Source organism: Odocoileus virginianus, chromosome 3 (assembly GCF_023699985.2).
Source record: "Odocoileus virginianus isolate 20LAN1187 ecotype Illinois chromosome 3, Ovbor_1.2, whole genome shotgun sequence".
Taxonomy (NCBI): domain Eukaryota; kingdom Metazoa; phylum Chordata; class Mammalia; order Artiodactyla; family Cervidae; genus Odocoileus; species Odocoileus virginianus.
Genome location: NC_069676.1, coordinates 95,123,645 through 95,145,383, shown reverse-complemented (window position 1 = coordinate 95,145,383; position 21,739 = coordinate 95,123,645). Strand labels below are relative to the sequence as shown.

The 21,739-nt window shown below is 38.5% G+C and overlaps 1 protein-coding gene across 1 annotated transcript in view; it reads left to right on the top strand.

Moving 5' to 3' along the window:
• Window positions 1-202: 202 nt before the first annotated feature.
• The window catches only part of SLCO6A1 (solute carrier organic anion transporter family member 6A1), a 108,338-nt gene continuing 86,801 nt past the window's right edge, over window positions 203-21,739 (top strand). The window contains exons 1-4 of the mRNA XM_020890443.2: window positions 203-569; window positions 13,313-13,573; window positions 19,659-19,844; window positions 21,443-21,548. Coding sequence (XP_020746102.2) covers window positions 203-569; window positions 13,313-13,573; window positions 19,659-19,844; window positions 21,443-21,548 — 920 coding nt within the window. The remainder of the gene's footprint in view (window positions 570-13,312; window positions 13,574-19,658; window positions 19,845-21,442; window positions 21,549-21,739) is intronic.

Here is a 21,739-nt window from a genome sequence, read left to right as displayed (position 1 = left end):
GGAAGCAAAGCAGGAAGCAGCCCCAGACGTTCTCCTGGAGCAACTGCCAACCTCCCCGCGGGACGTTTGCCTCCTGCCCAAGGAGAAACGTTCCCCCTGGAGGCTGGGGTTGTGGGCGGCCCTGGTGGCCAACAGGTCCCCGACCTCCAGGCCCGGCAGGCTTGTTTCTGGCTGAAACCAACCACCGCCCCGGCTCAGCGCGATGCTGCGGGGCCTGGTGCAGGTGCAGCCGGAGGTGGTGCAGGCCCCGAGGCAGGCGCAGTCACAGGCCGAGCAAGCTGCGCCCTCCGAGAGCACCAGGCCACTGGCGGTCGAGGCCGAGAAGGCCGGGCCCAAGCGCCCGCACCTCAGGATCTTCCCGGTTAGCCTCCTGAAGCTCGGCGCTTTCAGCCAACAGGGAGGCGGCCAGGCCGGCGCCCCGCAGCACGGCGCCAAGACGGAAGTCGGACACCGGAAAGGGAGTTTGGAGGGGCCCTGCGGCTGGGGCTGTCTGGTGTTCCCCTGGTGTCAGCGTTTTAACAACGTCCGTTGCTTCCTGATTTTCTTCTGCATTCTGGTCACGGCTCAATGTAAGCCCGCTGAGGGGGCTGTGGCGAGGAGAGCGCGTTCTGGTGCGGGCTGAAGGGGGCGCCAGAGGGCCCCCTACACTGAGGAGGCGGACGAGGGGCGAGGCGCCCGGGGCGGGCTGAGGGGGGCGCCAGAGGGCAGAGGGCCCCCTACCCTGGGAGGTGGGAGGCCCCTGTGCGGTGGGGAGGCCCGCTCCCTGTGGATGTGCTCGCCAGCGTTCTCCAGGCGCGTCTGGAATCAGCGCGGGTTCCCAGGGCCCAGCCCTGGTTTCCTTCAGCTCCTCAGGCCCCGGTTTGACGTAATTCCCCCTCACAGCGGGGCCTGGCCTCCAGGTAGCTTGACGCGATGAGGGTGTCGTTGAGTCATTTCACCAGATATGTTTGGTCACCAACCCAGAGAAGCTCCTTCACTCAAGGCCGAGTCACTTAGAGGATTAAAAGGTCGGAAAGAATGTGACCACCAGGTGGTTTCTGCTTCTACCCACAATTTTGAGACACCCTGACCGAGCCACTTCCCTCCAGGATCTTGTTTCCTCATGTGTGAATTGAAGAGGTGGTGTGGGACCTCAGACGATGTCCGAGAACCCAAACTCTAAGGTGCTTATGCTTGTCCGCACAGTTGGACGAAAAATGTGACTCTGAATGCCTTTAGCGGGGGCATGTTGGAGAAGGAAATGGCAACCCACTCTAGCATCCTTGCCTGGGAAATCCCGTGTACAGAGGCACCTGGCAGGCTACAGCCTTTGGGGTTGCGAAGGGTTGAGCACGACTTAGCGACTAAACAATAGAGGGGGCATATATTTTCTACTTGGCCGCAACCCTCACCACTCCCATTACATGTATATTCTTCACAAGCCTTTTTACACTGATGATAGCGGCGGCTGCCAAACATGGTCTCTCTTTGCTCTAAAATGCTGTATCTAAATAACTTCAGTAAAAAGGCTGTATGTGATAAGAACCATATGACAGGAACAAATAATGATAAATAGTCATCAATTTGTTTGTCTTGAGAAATCATCAAAGAAGTTTCTTTCGGAAACAAGGATTTGAATTATGCCTTGACAAATAGGTAAAGTAATAGCTGGGGATGTAGAATACTTTTTGAATAAGGAAATGAATGAATGAGTGTTTTGGTAAACAAACAGGTACAGGAAAGCCTTGCTTCAGAATGGTGAGTGACAAAATTGAGATCTTAACAATATCGAGTGTTCTGATACCTGACTGTTGTATATCTATTTACTTAGGTCTTCACTTCTGCAGGTTTGCTATAGTAATTTATTACTTTTAGGAGCCTTTTGGCAGATTCCTTAGAATTTTTAACTACATGATCATGTCATCTGTGAATCAGGACAATTTTACTTCTTTCTTCCTAGTCTGTATGCTTTTTATTTGTTTTTCTTGCTTTCTTGCAGTGACTAAGACCTCCAGTGCAGTGTTGAATAGAAGTTTTGAAAGAGATATTCATTTATTTTTCCTGATTTTAGGCAGAAATAATTTAGCCTTTCACAATTAAATATATTTACTGCAGACTTTTTGTGGATACTCTTTACTGGTTCACAGATGTTCCCTTTTATTTTTGGAATTTTTTTATCATCAATGGTGTTGAATTTTATCAAGTGTTTTTTTTCCTGTATCAGTTGAGACCATCATATTTATTTATTTATTTATTCTACTAACATTATATATTCTGTTTTTTGATTTTTGGATATTTAATCAACCTTGTATTCCTTGGATAAACCCTTATTGCTATATTATTTTCTTGTTTTTATAGATTGCTGGATTCAGTTTGTGAAAATTTTGCTAAGGATTTTTCTTAATGAGGATATTGGTTTGTAGTTTTCTTGGAATGTTTTTGCCTGTCTTTAGTATCAGGTTATACTGGCTTCATTAAATTTGGATGCATTCCTTTCTCTTCTCTTTTCTGAAAGAGTTTATGTAAGATTGGGTGCCTACATGAACTCTTTCAGAATCAATTTGTCAATTTATTGCCTCTCAGTTCCAAACATCCATTTTGCCTACTCTGTGGAAATGGACCTGGGCCCTCTAAATTTTTTTTTTCCCAGCTGTAACAGTGTTCAACTTTGGCAGTAGGAGGTACTGGAGAGCCGCTGCACAGGAAATATTGCTTCTCGGTTCCAGGGTGTTTGCTTGGCTAGCCTCCGCAGTGTGTGCAGCTTTCTCTGTCATCAGGCTCCTGCATGTCTGCATCTTCTCTGGTATCCCTCTCCTGTATGGTGGCTGGAAGCCCTAGTGGCTGGAAGCTCCCTCTGGCATCTCTCATGAAGAGGTCTCCCCAGTACAGAAGGAGACCTACCACAAAGTTTTAGAGTATAGATTTCCTGCTAGTTTTGTTAGCATGGTGTCACAGTGACTTCTTGGTCATTCAGTAAGCCACGGCTGTGCCCTATTCACAAGGTCTCGCTTTTAGCCCTTGAATGCTCTCTCTCAGTCCTAAGGGAAGTGACTGTTCCTTATACTGGCTGTTTCTATACTCTTTAGCATTCTCTTTACTTGTAGCTACCTAATGCCTTGTTTTGCAAATCCCCCATTATAGCTAATGATTCTTTATGTTAAACTTTTCTTGTTCAAATTACTGTGTGGTTTCTTTCTTCCGAATGGATTCAGAATAGTATGGAATTGGTATCAGGAGTAGTGCCAGAAGAGATATACTCATAAAGTTGGAATTTTAGGGTTGGTTTTGTTGGGCCTTTAATCTTGAGTGAAATTCTGAGCTCTTTGCCAGTGGAAAATGGGTGGTAGTTCTTGGCATGTGGTGGTATCATAATTAATCAAGGTGTCACCTGTGCTTGACTGGGATGAAATGCCAGGTGAAGCATGTACCGTGAAAGCTGAGTGGATGCTATAGTTTACCTTTTGATAGTAATGATGACTATAAGGACCCTGGTGTTAGATGAAGTGTTCTGAGTGCCCTTTGGGAATACCAGACCACCTGACCTGCCTCTTGAGAAAGCCTGTACGTACGTAGGTCAGGAAGCAACAGTGAGAACTGGACTTGGAACAACAGACTGGTTCCAAGTCGGAAAAGGAGTACATCAAGGTTGTATATTGTCATCCTGCTTATTTAATTTATATGCAAACTACATCATGAGAAATGCCAGGCTGGAGGAAGCACAAGCTGGAATCAAGATTGCCGGGAGAAATATCAATAATCCCAGATATGCAAATGACACTACCCTTATGGCAGAAAGTGAAGAAAAACTAAAGAGCCTCTTGATGAAAGTGAAATAGGAGAGTGAAAAAGTTGGCTTAACATTCAGAAAACCAAGATCATGGCATCCGGTCCCATCACTTCATAAGGCAAATAGATGGGGAAACAGTGGAAACAGTAGCCGACTTTATTTTGGGGGGCTCCAAAATCACTGCAGATGGTGACTGCAGCCATGAAATTAAAAGACGATTACTCCTTGGAAGGAAAGTTATGACCAACCTAGATAGCATATTAAAAAGCAGAGACATTACTTTGTCAACAAACATCCACCTAGTCAAGGCTATGGTTTTTCCAGTAGTCATGTATGGATGTGAGAGTTGGACTATAAAGAAAGCTGAGTGCCAAAGAATTGATGCTTTTGAACTGTGGTGTTGGAAAAGACTCTTGAGAGTGCCTTGGACTACAAGGAGATCCAACCAGTCCATCCTAAAGGAGATCAGTCCTGGGTGTTCACAGGAAGGACTGATGTTGAAGCTGAAGCTCCAATACTTTAGTCACCTGATATGAAGAGCTGACTCTTTTGACAAAAGACCCAGATGCTGGGAAAGATTGAAGGCAGGAGGAGAAGGGGATGACAGAGGATGAGATGGTTGGATGGCATCACTGACTCAATGGACATGAGTTTAGGTAAACTCTGGTAGTTGGTGATGTACAGGGAGGCCTGATGTGCTGCAGTCCATGGGGTTGCAAAGAGTTGGACACAGCTGAGCAACTGAACTGAACTGAACTGAAACACTTGTGAAGGAAAAATGACAGACCTGGGTTTGTTAACTCTCAGCTCAAGTTTTCATCTGAAAATTCAAGGGCTCCCATGAAAGCCCTGAAATAAGCTATTACTTTTTTTAACCACATATTTCTGGAAATCAAACACAAAATTAAATGTATGGATTAATGAATTGTGATGACAGTTGAATTCAAAATTTTTTCAAGTTTGCCCTGTGTTTTCCCATCTTTTACGTATCCAAGAAGAGTGTTATTTTTTCAGTCAATTTGGTTTGTTACTTAGGACATAGTGGTGACCTCTAAGCTCCTTAAATGTGGAACTGGAACTGTGTGTAAGTATTTCCATGGACACATATTTTCATTTCTCTGGAATTTATACCTAGGAGTGAAATTGTTGGATCATATGCTACCTCTGTAATTAAATTTTTCAGTATGCTGTAGATATTGCATATATGTAGTTCATCAATTTATGAAGTTCTCCTTCTCTTCTCCTTCTCTCAAAGGAGTGTTTCATGTGTTTTTGAATCATGTTTCATCAAATGTTTTTATTATGAAAAGGTGTTAGATTTGTCAAATGTTTTTTATGCATTTGTTCATGTGGCTTTTGTTTTTAAAATTTAGTAAGTTACAATGATTCATTTATATTGAATTGAAATTAAGGAGACCTATAACTTTGGACACTTAAACTTGGTGAAATATTCAAAGTAATCACAAACAGAGGCAACTTATTTGAAGAGCTTTGTCTTGTAAAGTATTTGTCAAAGAAAGATTTTCTGAACTGAGTGTTAGGCTGAAATATTTCAGTGCAAAGATATAACTGAAGATATTCTTTATTTAGTAGTGTTTTCTTTAGCTTGTTAGATACTTACATACTTATAAAGAGTGTTTTCTCAATGAAAATATTATGCTTTGCAATAAAGAGTCATTTGGAGGCCTTAACCACTTCAAAATTTATTAGCTATTACTTTGGACATCTCTAAAACCTCACTCAGTCTTAAGTGATTCACTAGAAGGACTCAGAGAAAGATGTTATACTCATGAATATCACTTATTATAGTGAAAGTATACAGATTGAAATTAACAAAGGGAAAAGGCACATGAGACTATGTCCAGAAGAAACCAGGTGGAGCTTCCATTGTCCATTTCCATTTGAGTCACAGGGACTGCTTAATACTTTCAGCAACAATGTATGACAACACTTGCAAAGAGTTGCCAACCAAGGAAACTCAACCATGTGAGCCTGGGTATTCAGGTTTTTTTTTTTTTTTTTGAGGGGGTGTCTCAGTCATGTAAACATGCAACATCTGTGTGACTGACCTCAGCTACTCAGGCTCTATTATCCCACCCGTCACACACAACAGAAAAGGCATTCACTGCAAATCATGTTGCTAACATAGACTATCTGACAAAAATGGTACTTTGTGGCCCAAAGCCTCCAGATATGAAAAGTACTGTTATATGGTAGAATATTCCAAGGGCTCAGAGTCCTCTCCCAGGAGCCTGCCAAAGATCAGTCCTGAAGCCAGACTTTTTTTGAGTAACCCAGGCATTCTGAGTTAACTCTTACTGCAAAGCTATAAAAGCAACTTTGTTGAATTAGTTAATCTAATAAGAACAATTAGAAACAGTTCAGTTTAGTTGCTCAGTCCTGTCCAACTCTTTGTGACCTCATGGACTGCAGCACACCAGGCCTCCCTGTCCATCACCAACTCCCGGAGTTTACCCAAACTCATGTCCATTGAGTGGGTGATGCCATCCAACCATCTCATCCTCTGTCGTCCCCTTCTCCTCCTGCCTTCAATCCTTCCCAGCATTGGGGTCTTTTCAAAAGAGTCAGCTCTTCACATCAGGTGACCAAAGTATTGGAGCTTCAGCTTCAACATCAGTCCTTCCTGTGAACACCCAGGACTGATCTCCTTTAGGATGGACTGGTTGGATCTCCCTGTAGTCCAAGGCACTCTCAAGAGTCTTTTCCAACACCACAGTTCAAAAGCATCAATTCTTTGGCACTCAGCTTTCTTTATAGTCCAACTCTCACATCCATACATGACTACTGGAAAAACCATAGCCTTGACTAGATGGATCTTTGTTAACAAAGTAATGTCTCTGCTTTTTAATATGCTATCTAGGTTGGTCATAACTTTCCTACCAAGGAGTAAGCGTCTTTTAATTTCATGGCTGCAGTCACCATCTGCAGTGATTTTGGAGCCCCCCAAAATAAAGTCGGCTACTGTTTCCACTGTTTCCCCATCTATTTGCCATGAAGTGATGGGGCCAGATACCATGATCTTAGTTTTTTGAGTGTTGAGCTTTAAGCCAACTTTGTCACTCTCCTCTTTCACTTTCATCAAGAGGCTCTTTAGTTTTTCTTCACTTTCTACCATAAGGGTGGTGTCATCTGCATATCTGAGGTTATTGATATTTCTCCCGGCAATCTTGATTCCAGCTTGTGCTTCCTCCAGCCTAGCATTTCTCATGATGTACTTTGCATAAAAGTTAAATAAGCAGGGTGACAGTATACAGCCTTGATGTACTCCTTTTCCGATTTGGAACCAGTCTGTTGTTCCATGTCCAGTTCTAACTGTTGCTTCCTGACCTGCATACAGGGTTCTCAAGAGGCAAATCAGGTGGTCTGGTATTCCCATCTCTTTAAGAATTTTCCACAGTTTACTGTGATCCACACAGTCAAAGGTTTTGACATAGTCAATAATGCAGAAATAGATGTTTTTCTGGAACTCTCTTGCTTTTTTGATGATCCAGCGGATGTTGCCAATTTGATCTCTGGTTCCTCTGCCTTTTCTAAAACCAGCTTGAACATCTGGGGTTCACAGTTCACGTATTGTTGAAGCCTGTCTTGGAGAATTTTGAGCATTACTTTACTAGTATGTGAGATGAGTGCAACTGTGCAGTAGTTTGAGCATTCTTTGGCATTGCCTTTCTTTGGGATTGGAATGAAAACTGACCTTTTCCAGTCCTGCTAAGTTTTCCAAATTTGCTGGCGTATTGAGTGCAACACTTTCACAGCATCATCTTTTAGGATTTGAAGGAGTTCAACTGGAATTCCATCACCTCCACTAGCTTTGTTCATAGTGATGCTTCCTAACACTCACTTGACTTCACATTCCAGGACATCTGGCTCTAGGTGAGTGATCACACCATCGTGATTATCTGGGTTGTGAAGATCCTTTTTGTACAGTTCTTCTGTGTATTCTTGCCACCTCGTCTTAATATCTTCTGCTTCTGTTAGGTCCATACCATTTCTGTCCTTTATTGAGCCCATATTTGCATGAAATGTTTCCTTGGTATCTCTAATTTTCTTGAAGACATCTCTAGTCTTTCCCATTATATTGTTTTCCTCTATTTTTTGCACTGATCACTGAGGAAGGCTTTCTTATCTCTCCTTGATATTCTTTGGAACTCTGCATTCAAATGGGAATATCTTTCCTTTTCTCCTTTGCCTTTCACTTCTCTTCTTTTCACAGTTATTTGTAAGGCCTCCTCAGACAGCCATTTTGCTTTTTTGCATTTCTTTTTCTTGGGGATGGTCTTGATCCCTGTCTCCTGTACAGTGTCATGAACCTTCGCCCATAGTTTATCAGGCACTCTATCAGATCTAGTCCCTTAAATGTATTTCCTACTTCCACTGTATAGTCATAAGGGATTTGATATAGGTCATACCTGAATGGTTTAGTGGTTCTCCCCACTTTCTTCAATTTAAGTCTGAATTTGGCAACAAGGAGTTCATGATCTGAGCCACAGTCAACTCCTGGTCTCTTTTTTGCTGACTTTATAGAGTGTCTCCATCTTTGGCTGCAAAGAATATAATCAGTATGATTTCAGTGTTGGCCATCTGGTGGTGTCCATGTGTAGAGTCTTCTCTTGTGTTGTTGGAAGAGGGTGTTTGCTATGACCAGTGCGTTCTCTTGGCAAAACTCTCTTAGCCTTTGCCCTGGTTCATTCTGTATTCCAAGGTCAAATTTGCCCGTTACTCCAGGTGTTTCTTGACTTCCTACTTTTGCATTCCAGTCCCCTATAATGAAAAGGACATCTGTTTTTGGTGTTAGTTCTAAAAGGTCTTGTAGGTCTTCATAGAACCGTTCAGCTTATTCAGTGTTACTGGTTGGGCATAGACTTGGATTACCATAATATTGAATGGTTTGCCTTGGAAATGAACAGAGATCATTTTGTCATTTTTGAGATTGCATCCAAGTACTGTATTTCTGACTCTTTTTTGACTATGATGGCTACTCCATTTCCTGTAAGTGATTCCTGCTCACAGTAGTAGATATGATGGTCCTCTGAGTTAAATTCACCAATTCCTGTCCATTTTCATTCAGTTAGAAATAAGATCATATTAAAAACATATTCTTTGGAAAAATTATGAATTGAAGTGGCTAAGAAATCGGTTAAGGTATCTGATGTGTAACAGGAATAATATTCCTTTATCTTGTAAATATCATGATATATAATATAAAGATATTTGAAAATGGTTTTCTAAATTTTTGGCTTCATTAATGTAATAAAACTAGTTTGTCTATAAATTGCAAAAGTTATATGATTTTTTAATGTAGTACTCCATACTAGGCATTGAGCCAGGAAAAATAGAAACAAATCAACCTTCAAAGATAGGAATCCAAAATTGGTTATCTGACCTGACTGGGCTTGAAAGTAATGAAAAAAAAAAAAACCAGTATTTGTGCCTGTGGAAAATGGTACACTGGAAGTCAACACATGAAGTGACTTAAGCGTTATTTAAAATGTGGCTGAGGTAAAGTTATTATTGGAGTCAAGATTTTGGGAGACCAGTAGCTTCTGCAGTTAACTCCCATGGTGGTATCATTGACTACAAAGTTTTTGGGATTGACTGTTTCTCACTTCACTGAAAAAGTTACAGAAAGAAAATGAGAATTTTAGGGCATGATTAGAAAATGTGTGAGGTTCTCTGATGGTCCTGTGAGAATTTTCCCTTTTAGCCTCATACTGTGTATTTGGAACAACAGTAACCCTTACCCACACTTGCAGAATTGCAGCATAAGTTGAATTCATAAATTCATGTGATCTCATGTGTGAGAGTTGGGACATTGATTGGAGGAGAGTGGAACCCTGAGAACTGGGCCAAAAGCATTAGTATGGATTTCCATGAATCCAACAACTATAAACCCTGAATCCTGAACCTCCTTTCCCAGTATGGGCAACCATTCTTCTATGTCTCTAAAAAGCAATTGCTTGCTTGCAGACACTGAATTTACTTCACCTGAGTTAAGGGAACACTGATTGCTCTCTTGACCCATCCTACCTCTCATTGCTACTAGACTCATAGTTAGAATCAGATTCCAGCCTTCTTAGAATGACTAACATAAGATCTGTCATGGGAGATAACATCTTATATACCCAAAATTTGCCTGCCACTTCAGCAATGCCTCTAGGGATATGCTGAAATATCAGCATGTAACTGATATGCTGCAGGGCTACCTCTTCTAAAATGAAAGAAAAGTTTCTTCATTTCTACCATCTACTACTGAGAAAGAACATAATCTTTGGTTAACCTGTGGTTTTTTGAAGGCCAAAGTATGCTACAGTATAATGTTATATGCAGCAGCATAGCCCTGAAAAACAGAGGAGAAAGGAAATCCTTCCAGTGGGCAAAACATTGGAGAGGATGTCTGATTGTCTGTATTGCTTAGATACCATGCTGTCCTTGTTAATGGTTTAGACCATTTGGTGACTAGGAAAGTTGGGTAAGTAGTATGTGTCTCTGAATGGGCAAAGTTATCCTATATGAATGGTTCACCAAAAGAAATCCATTGCAGAGGAAGCTATCAATAACGAAGTAGGTAGATAAACTATCCTGTAAATATTAATCAGCCTCTTCCCTGCCATTGTATGTGTTCTCAATGGGCTCATATTTATAATGATAATTGCATTAGAGATAAAGTTTATATGAGAGCTGAATGCAAGGATTTATCTTCATCAGAGCTGATCTGACTATTGCATTTTTGAGTGCCTGAATTGCCACCAGGAAAATTCAATACAATCCAGGAAATAACTTCACTCCCTAGAGAAACCAACCAGCTACCTAGAGGCAGGTTGATTATGTTGTTTGTTTAATTTCTCCCTACTGAAATAGATGTTTAGATCTGGGTTCTTTTAGCACCATGGTTCTGCCAGAACAACTATAATTGGCCTTGATGAGTGCCTCATGCACCATCATAATCATCTTATGTATTATCTATCACATTGCTTTTAATGAAGGAACTCATCTTACAGCCAAAGAAGTACATCAAAACGTTCATTTTCATGGAATTCACTGGTCTTACTACACAGCTCATGAGCTAGGAAACCCTTAGCCTTATAGATTGTTATATTGTCCTATTAAAGACTCAGATGAGGCTTCAGCTAGGAGACAGCAATCAAAAGTTTTGGTACTATCCTAAAGAGGGAGGCATATACTTTATGATAGTAACCTACATATGTGTTATCTGAGACCTAGAGGAAGAAGAAAGGGTGAATAATGGAAAAAGGAAGTTATGAATATCAACTATGGTATATTCAGATTTAAATAAAATATGTAGCAACTGTGCATTTTTCTCTTGTTTTATGTGTACACACACACAAACATATATATATTTGCATGTATTTCAGTTTTTAAGTTTTTCTCTTCCTCTTTTCCTTACTATTTAACAGAATAGTATTGTAGAAGAGAACTTAACAAATTTGTCTCTAGGTTGCAAAATATTCATGAATTAGAGGAGGAACCAATGCCCCAACCCCAGAGACAGATACAGTTACTAACAGGACATTCTTTGCCTTGGCCATTATCCTCCTTGGCCACATCTAAAATGAGAGTTGAAAAAAATTCTTTTAGGTACAGAAAAATGTTTATATCTTGATTCTTGCTAATTTAGGTCTGTTAAACTGTGGTTCTAAGTATGATTATGATTTCTTTTGTAGTATAGTTCCCTCACAGTTTTAGTTACGCCTACATCTTTGCTTACTTATTTATTTACTTATACCATTTATACCTTGCAACTCATTTTTATATTGAAGAAATGCATTCAGTTTTGTGAGTGGATTGAAGAAGGGTGAGAATGACCTTTCTGGGGAAAGAGCGAGAACATTTTTGTTTGTAAGAATTATTATTGCGGCATATTTGGCAGAAGCATGATTATGTTGCTGTTAATTTGGTATGGAAGTTTAAACATGGAAAGAAGGGTGAAAATGTGTCCTGAGTAGTCCAGAGGGTGAGCTCTTCAAGTTGTTTGTCTGTTGCCCATAAACTCGATTGTTGCCCTTCTGGACTCTCTCCTGTTTCCAAGGGGACAGGCAGCCTGTAAAACTACATTTACCAGACTTCCTTGACAATTGGCCTCCACTTAGGTGCTGCCAGTAAGAGGCTGTGGCAGAACATTTGAAAAGGGGGCAGGGAAAGCCTTTCTCTTTTTTCTCTCTCTATTCTGGTGATAATTTTGGCAACAGCAGCAGTACTGGGTAAGTGAGACTCCTGGATTTATAGTCAGCAGTGAATAGAGTTTCAACACCAACAATAGTGGAGGCTGCAGTGGTACAGAACTTATGGGCGCTGTCTCAAGCACCTGCAAGAGCCGTGGAAATAGCACAGGACCTCGTAGTATTCTTAGGTGTGTGGGTCATGGCTTCCTGCAAGAGGCAGTGATTGCAGTTCCTGTTGCCACTCCAGTCACTACTCCAGTTAGTGGCATATATTTCATGAGTTTTGATTAGTAACTTTCTTCTTTTCATTCCAAAAAATGTGTTACTTTTGTAACCAACCCCTAGATCAATTTCTTTCTGTTTCAAATATTTAGTATGTTTATTTTTCCCAGTTGGATGCTGAGTTATAGAAATGCCCCTATATGATACCATTTACTTAATGTTCAAAGACATGACAAATGATACTCTATATTGTCTAAGGATGTATATATGCATTGTCAAAGAAAGTGTTAAAATGGCTTAGAAATGGTAAACTTTAAATATAGGATATGGGTTGTGGCATGAGAGTGAAGAATGTGTTTAGGGAGTACATGTGGAGTTTCAACTATTTTGGTAAAGTTTCATTTCCTATTCTGGATGGGAGATAAAAATATATTCATTAGATTGTTTATTTATTGTTTTTTAAATAATTGAAGCATAATACATTGAAATAAAGATCAGTACTAAGTGAAATGATTAAAAAGAGCGCATTCTTTAGTAAATTACTCATAAATACTGTTTAAAAATAGTTACCAAAAAAGTTCAGTAGCAAATCATAGAGGTTAGGAGAAGACTCTTGAATGTCTCTTGGACTGCAAGGAGATCCAACCAGTCCATCCTAAATGAAATCAGTGCTGGATATTCAATGGAAGGACTGATGCTGAAGCTGGAGTTACAGTACTTTGGCCACCTGATGTGAAGAACGAACTCATTGGAAAAGACCCTGATGCTGGGAAAGATTGGAAGCAGGAGAAGGGGACAACAGAGGATGAGATGGTTGGATGGCATCACTGACTGGATGGACATGAGTTTAAGCAAGCTCCAGGAGTTGGTGATGGACAGGGAGCCCTGGCGTGCTGCAGTCCATGGGGTCACAAAAGAGTCAGACATGAACTGAACTGAACTGAAGTCTTATTAGTATTTTGGAAAAGAAGTTATTAGGCTTTTATAGATTTTAAGCATTCAGAGTAATTTAAAATAAACTTAAATCATTGTGAATTTTTTTTTTAATGATTATAATGATCTATTTTGTCTTTATAAAGATCATTTAATGCATATTATTGCTTCTTTTCTTTTTACATTTTAGGTGTTGTGTTTGGTCTTGTAGATCTGAGTACCGAGAGCTTTAAGAAGGAAAATAACTTGAACATCGTTGAGAATGTATTCTTGTCATTGACTTACGATATTTCATCCTGCCTGGTGGTAGTGTTTATCGCATACTATGGAGGGAAAGGAAACATACCAAGGTGGATTACAGTCTCCTCCTTTTTAGTAGGGTCTGCATCACTCTTATTTGCTTTTCCATACTTTCGTGTTGAAGATTCTCAAAGGAATGTAGAAATTGAAGGTAAGATTTTAAAAGATACTGTCACCCATCAAAGTATTATTCATTTAAACCATTGGCTCTAGGAACTTAATAAATATTAACAGTGATACTTGTCTGTACGTTCATTCATCTGTATCTATTTATGTGATCAAGTTTACTAAGCTAATTAACGGTGGCTCCCTAATCACATATATGCCATTCTTCCATCTTCTCATGAACATATATCCTTTCATCTAACAGAAGGGCCTAGGAAGATGAAAGAATATTTAGGACAATATTTGGGATAATTATTTCGTGAAGTTGTTTTTCTCCTGTCAATTTTCATATATATTATAAATCTTTTGAGAACTTCAGTAATTTCTTATGTCTTCTACAATACATTTTAACTGACCCCTTTATTTTGACCTAAACACGTGTATATAAATACAAAGGCAAAGATAAAAACACTTACACAGACAGACTCAAAAAGTCAGAACTTTTCTAGCTATTTCTACCATTTCAAAAATGGATGCTGCCCTTTGGCATAGGACTTTGAAAAGATAGGTGGCATCTTTGCTTTCTTAATTTTTTCTGATTTATTCCATATTTTTTAAATCGACCCCCAGTAGATTAAAAAAAAAAAACTATTTGAAGTTTTAAAGCACTATTTTTGACACTTTTATGTCAGGTACTTTCTTGTTGTGTATAGGTGTGTAAAAGTGTTGAAATGCATTTACCCATTTGTAAACTTTAGACTGGGCTTAAGCAAGAAATGATGGAAAAGGCATGAGGATACCTTTATGCATGTGTATGTGTATATATGTGTACATACATGTTTATGATGTTTAAAAGTATGTTTATGATGTGTGTTTATGCTGTGTGTTTATAACATAAATAAGAGTAGTTCATATTAAATGCAATAATTTATGTATTAAGATATATACTATAATTCATATTATAAATAATAATATGTATCATATATCACTAATTTATGAAGTATATAATGTTCACATATATTTATAATCTTTATATTTACAGAATTCATATAGAATAAATACATTTATTAATTTATAGACTATATTTAGGCTATATATATTTATAGGCTAGTATCTTGCCTATATTATATATAGGTTAATATCTTTATTATATTTATAGGATAGACAGCTGGTTGAATTAGAAGATGACTTATGGAAATAAGGGAATGGAGAACATTTTGCTCCTAGTTTTCCTTTAACCCTGTTCTGGTCAGAAAGGACTAACTGTTAGGAAGCACTGCTTGAGATATTAAAAGTGCTGCTTGATGAATCCTCAGGAGTAATGAGAGTAGAAATAGTATAGTTGTTCTTTGTCTTCTTTGTATTATCTAGATTCTACATATTTTATTTTCTGCTTGTGAGTAGGAACATAAAACTTATCTAACAACACTCATTCAATGTGTTGACTGGGTAACCCTTTGCTTGGTATTAGAAAAACAGAAATAAAGTAAATGAATGATCTTTGCAAGTAGAAGTGCTCATTTCATCCATCTATCTATGTGGCTGTTTTGCTCATTTTGTTTAGAAGTTTAGTTTTTACATAACTAATTTTCTGCACTATGCCCACAATTCATATGTATATATTTTTAATTATGTTCTTTCATCCTTTTTTGGGGACAGTCCATTGCTTCCTCTTTTCTGAGTATCTCTCCTATTTATTTGGTCTGTATTCCCCAGTTACCTGCCATACTCATCTTCCTGTATGACTGGTCTGAAGCAGTCCATTTACCACCACCTCACACTCCCTTTCTCTGCCCTGTCTCAGGTTTCAGTACTCATGATAAGTTGGTCTTCATCCCCTATGTCCTAACTAACATGTAGGAATCATACTCCGTCAAATCCTTAAGAAGGTAAAACTAATTTTCCCCTCTAGTTCATGAAAACAGTTGTATCACACTCTGGCCTTTAGTTTCTAAATCTCTACATATAATTGAATACCTACCATATCAATGGTTTCAGTGCATTGTCAGTTTACTAAGAACTTCCTAAATATCTCTTGTCTTGCTCCCTGATTATATCCACTAGTTCTCCTAGCTCACTCATGTAACTGAGACTTCAGTGCTCTCCCTTCATTGAAACTTTTAGTATATTGACACCTACTTTCTCCCTTTATCAGGTTCTCCTTGTTGTTACTTCCTTCATTTGTAGCTTGTTTTGTGTCCCTTAATATGACATGTGTATTTCAGACACACTCTAATGATTATACTAAGCTCTCTGTCTCATTGTCCTTTCTTGTTCCTGCTTTGGAAAACTTTTGATCCAACCATATGCCTCTCTTTTATATCTATACCTGGCCTGCTCATGAGTATTTTAGAGAAAAAAATCACACAAGAGGACTGCTTAGTCCCACAATGAATTTGCTACTTTCAACCTCAGTTATATTCTCAAATGGATCTATTCCACTGACTTTTTTTTAAACTCCCTTCTGTAATTCACAACAAAGATTTTTGATTTTCCTCATGTCTTAGTTTGGGCTGCCATAGCAAAAACATCATAGACTGCTATAGCAAAAACATTTCTCACAGCTCTGAAGGCTGAGAGTTCAAGATCCAGGTGCCAGCTGATTCATTTCCAGGGTATGTTCTCGTATAACAGAGAGAGAGAGAGAGTAAGCCCTCATGTGTCCTCTCTTCTTATAAGGGTACCAATCCCACTCATAAGGGTCCTACCTTCATGAGCTATTTACTATTCAAAAGCCCCCATATCCAAATGTCATCACATTGGGGATTAGGGTTTCAATATATGAAACTCTAAACATTCAGCCTATAACATCTCACTTAACTCTTACCGTTTGTGTTGGATGGAAAACACTGCCATAATAGAAATTTCCCTTAAATTTTTTCCCATAGAAACTATAACTTCACCTATAGCTTCATATTGGCACTCTTATTCCACCCTGTTAAAATGGAAGCGCTGTCCTCCCGCTAAACATCCTGTGCTCTTTTAACTCCACGGGGACTTTATTCCACGGGTGGTCTCCTTGCCCCTCTTTCTGCAACTCCTCCTTCTCTTTCACTTCTCGTGTATTGGCCTTCAAACGTGCTCAGGTTTTTCTTTCCTATTCTTAAACAACTGAAACAACAATAAACATAACCAACAGTATCCTTTAGCACAACTTCCTCATTTTCATTGAAATTTTTGGAAAGAATTTCAGAATGCTTTCTGGCTTTATCTCATATTCTTCACTCAACCCACTTTAACATGGCCCTCACCATAAACACTGCAACAGATATATTCTCGCCAAACTATAATCATAATTTGTTACTTAATATAATTAAAAGTTCTATTTATTACATTTCTTGCCTGCCACCCTTCTTCTTGAAATTATAGTCCAATCAAAGGATATTTTTTAAGATGAAGAAGGGTACCAAAAGATTAGATGTATCCTACTGGTGGAAAAACATTTGCTTTCAAATGTTGGACATTTGACTCTCAGGCCCACAATCCTTAGGAGAAGGAAAACAAGTTGAATTTCCTAGGAAAAGCCAAGAGTGGTCCATTAGGGACACATTTGATTATCAGGAGGGTGAAGGGCCTAGTTGAGTTTAACAATCGTGCATTCAAAGTGAGATTTGCCTTGTTGTGTGTTTCCCTCCAGCCACATTCAGCTTTAAATGTGTAGGTATAGAGTATGGACCAGAGTTTAATTTGACTGAAAGGCTGAAATTTTACTAAGGGATTGCATGATATAAAAGAGAACAAAGGTTTTAAAAGTGCTAAGATGACTATGAAAAAAGTAAGGCGGTGGAGATGACATTGAGATAGTAAAATGGAGTGTGCTCAGTGGGTTGATTATAGGTCCTCGTGGGTTTTAAGGAGTGTAGCAACTTGGTTGCTAGAAGGAGTGATCTGAAAAGGTGGAAATAGTTTGAGTGTAGGATGCTTGGAATTGCAATTAAGAAGATTTGTAGTTATTGTTTCCAAAAGTTTAAAATGAATAGCTAAGGTAAATGGAGTACAAGTACATGGACAGAGTGAAATTCAAGAAACTAAGAGGCTAGGGTGTTGAAAATGTCAGATTGATTGTAACATCACCACTAATTAATACGTTTATGTAAAATTGAATCATTAGCAGTTTGGATCACAGTTCTAGAGACCTCCTCCAATTTGACATGTGGATCCTGGACCAGCTGAAAAATTCCACATGTGTACATTTTTGCAATCTATGCTTTTACCAGTTTCAAAAAAGCAAGAGAGTTCCAGAAAAACATCTATTTCTGCATTATTGACTATGCCAAAGCCTTTGACTATGTGGATAACAATAAACTGTGGAAAATTCTGAAAGAGATGGGCATACCAGACCACCTGACCTGCCTCTTCAGAAATCTGTATGCAGGTCAGGAAGCAACAGTTAGAACGGGACATGGAAGAGACTGATTCCAAATAGGGAAAAGGAGTACGTCAAGGCTGTATATTGTCACCCTGCTTATTTAACCTATATGCAGAGTACATCATGAGAAATGCTGGGCTGGAGGAAGCATAAGCTGGAATCAAGATTTCCGGGAGAAATATCAATAACCTCAGATATGCAGATGACACCACCCTTATGGCAGAAAGTGAAGAAGAACTAAAGAGCCTCTTGATGAAAGTGAAAGAAGAGAGTGAAAAAGTTGGCTTGAAGCTCAACATTCAGAAAAAGATCATGGCATCTGGTCTCATCACTTCATGGCAAATAGATGGGGAAACAGTGGAAACAATGGCTTACTTTATTTTTCTTGGGCTCCAAAATCACTGCAGATGGTGATTGCAGCCATGAAACTAAAAGATGCTTGCTCCTTGGAAGGAAAGTTATGACCAACCTAGACAGCATATGAAAATGCAGAGACATTACTTTGCCAACAAAGGTCCGTCTGGTCACGGCTATGGTTTTTCCAGTGGTCGTGTATGGATGTGAGAGTTTGACTATAAAGAAAGCTGAGCACTGAAGAATTGATGCTTTTGAACAGTGGTGTTGGAGAATAATCTTGAGAGTCCCTTGGACAGCAAGAAGATCTAACCAGCCCATCCTAAAGGAGATCAGTCCTGGGTGTTCATTGGAAGGACTGATGTTGAAGCTGAAACTCCACCTGATGCGAAGTGCTGCCTCATTTGAAAAGACCCTGATACTGGGAAAGATTGAGGGCAGGAGGAGAAGGGGACGACAGAGGATGGCTGGATGGCATCACTGACTCAATGGACATGGTTTTGGGTAGACTCCGGGAGCTGGTGATGGACAGGGAGGCCTGGTGTGCTGCAATTCATGGGGGTCACAAAGAGTCAGACATGACTGAGCGACTGAACTGAACTGAACTGAACTAATATTTTAAGAACATTTTGTTAAATAGACACATTTGAATCAAAAATAGACACAATCAGAATGATCTAAGAGCATTGCCTGGATCTGCTAATCTAACAATAAATTTAATTCCAACAAATATTTGTTGACTATTGATCTACAGTCATGTGAATTTGAGAAAGCATAAGAAATGGAATGTCACGTCAAAGAATTTAAGATATAATACATTGCTATATAGTGAGTAACTCTAAGAGAGAGAAATTTTATTATATAATTCCTTGTCCTTATGCACCTGTGTTCTAGAAGTTAGTGGGTTTAAAATGGAAAACTATTTAGTGACATGAAGTTAACATGAAGATTGCTGAAGAAGTTGATCTATAATTAATCTCAGAAAGTAATCTTTAGTAATTCAGATAATTTAGGATATCAGAAATACTTTTGTTCTGTGGTCGAAACTCAGGGGTACCAGATGCCAGATTTAAGAGGAGTATGTGTGTATGTGTGGCTGTGTATATATACTTATGCACACATAAATGTATACACATATAATCATGCAATAAAGATTTATATTTGGTTTGTAATATGTGCATCTTTTCCAGCATTCCCACAAATTTTCTTTTATCATTGCTTTTTTCTGAGAACATGACAATTTACTGTAGAACTGCTACATTCAATATAAATGAGATATTAACTAAAATTAAAACATTATGGTAGAAATAGCTTATAAAAGGTAAAATGTTTCATAGAAGACCCTGAATATTTGTTGTATGTTTAACTTTTGACCCATTTAACAAAAATGTAATTATCTTTTCAAAAGATATTTGCCAAGCAGTGAAGACTGTCAAGCCTTGCTCGAAAGCTCCATTATCATTCCGATCAAACTACATGACCTTCTTCATCCTTGGACAGAGTGTGCAGGGAATAGCGGGCATACCCCTTTATGTCCTTGGAATGACCTTTATTTATAACAGCGTTGCCACACACTCAGCCGGCATTTACCTAGGCAAGTTTTTTCCCTTGTCTTATGATTTTTATATGTTTTCATCCTATCAAACTACTTAGGCTGTGGTTCGTTTCTCTGGGAAATAAAGAACTCCAATTACTAGACTAAATTGCTTGAATATTTGTATGCTTAAACTTTGAAGATGTAGTGGGATTTGCTGCCATCATGTCCTCAAGGGAATGAAAACATCGTTTTATGCTTCCTCAGAACTAGACTCAGTGCAGTGCTGAAATAATTATTCCTGTACCAAGCTCTCTACATGTACCAACTCAGTCTTTTTGGAGGGCTTTGACATTTTGACGTTAATGAATTTGTAACAGTTATTGTTATAATCTTGTTCGTCCTATCAAGGAGAAGAGTGACATGCTATTTAATTAGCTACAGTGTAGAATTCGACTTTTATAATATTTCATGCTAGTGAGTCATACAAAAAGTAACCCTGAGTATATCTCACAATAATCTGTACTCCTTTATATTGTAATAGTTTCTCGTCCCGGTAGATCATATATTTGTACAGGGTTATCTAACTTTCCTTTCTGAAAAAAAATTAAGTTGTTTTTACATACCTATTGTGAAGGTGACTTAACAGAAAATAACATTTTACACCAAAATAATAATTTTTCCACCAGAGATAAGGAAAGTCATGTCAATAAACTAAAATAGATGACATTCATATTTATGCTTGCTTTTAGAACAAAATTGCACCAATTTATTAGTGTTGGCTGATAGTAGCAACAAATCTGTTTGTTTTGCTTTTAGTTTTACAGAATAGCAATTAAAAGCATACATGTATATATTACAGAGAATAGATTACTGTATTATTACCTTCTGCCTCCATGGCAGCTAAAGTGAAGGATGCAAAAATGATGTTTATATTGAAATATCATCTTGCTTTAGTACCACAAATTAAAGTGAAATACTTTTGAATTATATTGAATATATGTATATTTATTTACATTATATTAACTTATAGATTAAATGTTACAGTGAATTATAAACTTATCTGAATTTCTGTATGTGCATTGAGTAATATGCATGATTAATTTTATGTGTCAGCTTGGCTAGGTTATGACAACTAGTTCTTTTGTCAAACACCAGTCTCGATATTTCTGTGATATGTTTTAGATGTGACTAGTATTTACAGTCAGTAGGCTTTGAGTCAAGATTACCCTCAATAGTATGGGTGAGCCTTATCCAATCAGTTGAAGCCTTGCAGAACAGACAGGTTTCCCAAGGAGGAAACAGTTCTGTCTCCAGACTGCAATGTACAAACTCTGTCTGAGTTTTCCCATCCTACTGGCCTGCCCTGTGGATTTAACCTTATGAGCTCAAGACTGTAACATTAACACTTACCTGAATTTCCAGCCTGAGAGCCTGCCCTACAAATTTGGACTTGCCAGCCCTATGATTTCATGAGCCACTTCTTTGAAATCCCTGTCTGTTTTCTTTCTCAATATTCTATTTGTTCTGTTTCTTTGGAGACTAACAAAGTATACAATGAAGCTTTCAGAAGTAACCCATTTCAATTAGATAATTTTTATCATTTTGCAACAAAGCTGGGTTATGTAGTTATTTGATGTTCAGTATTCATTTTATAGGCATTGTGGAAGCTGTAGGAATACTCGGATATTCTTTGGGTTATGCTATAGGAGCACCCCTAATTAAGGTCTTTGTGCTATCTGTGAATAGTACTTCTGAGAAAAGGTAAGCTGTTTTTTTTTCCCTTTTTTTCTGGTTTACATTGTATAAAATATTTATTGAATAGATACTGTAACTTATAAATGTATATTTAATTTATAATAATTATATTTTTTAAAGTATATAAATGTGACTAGTATACACATATATGTACATATAAATACATCTAAAATACACTTTGCTGTTTGAAATATAAT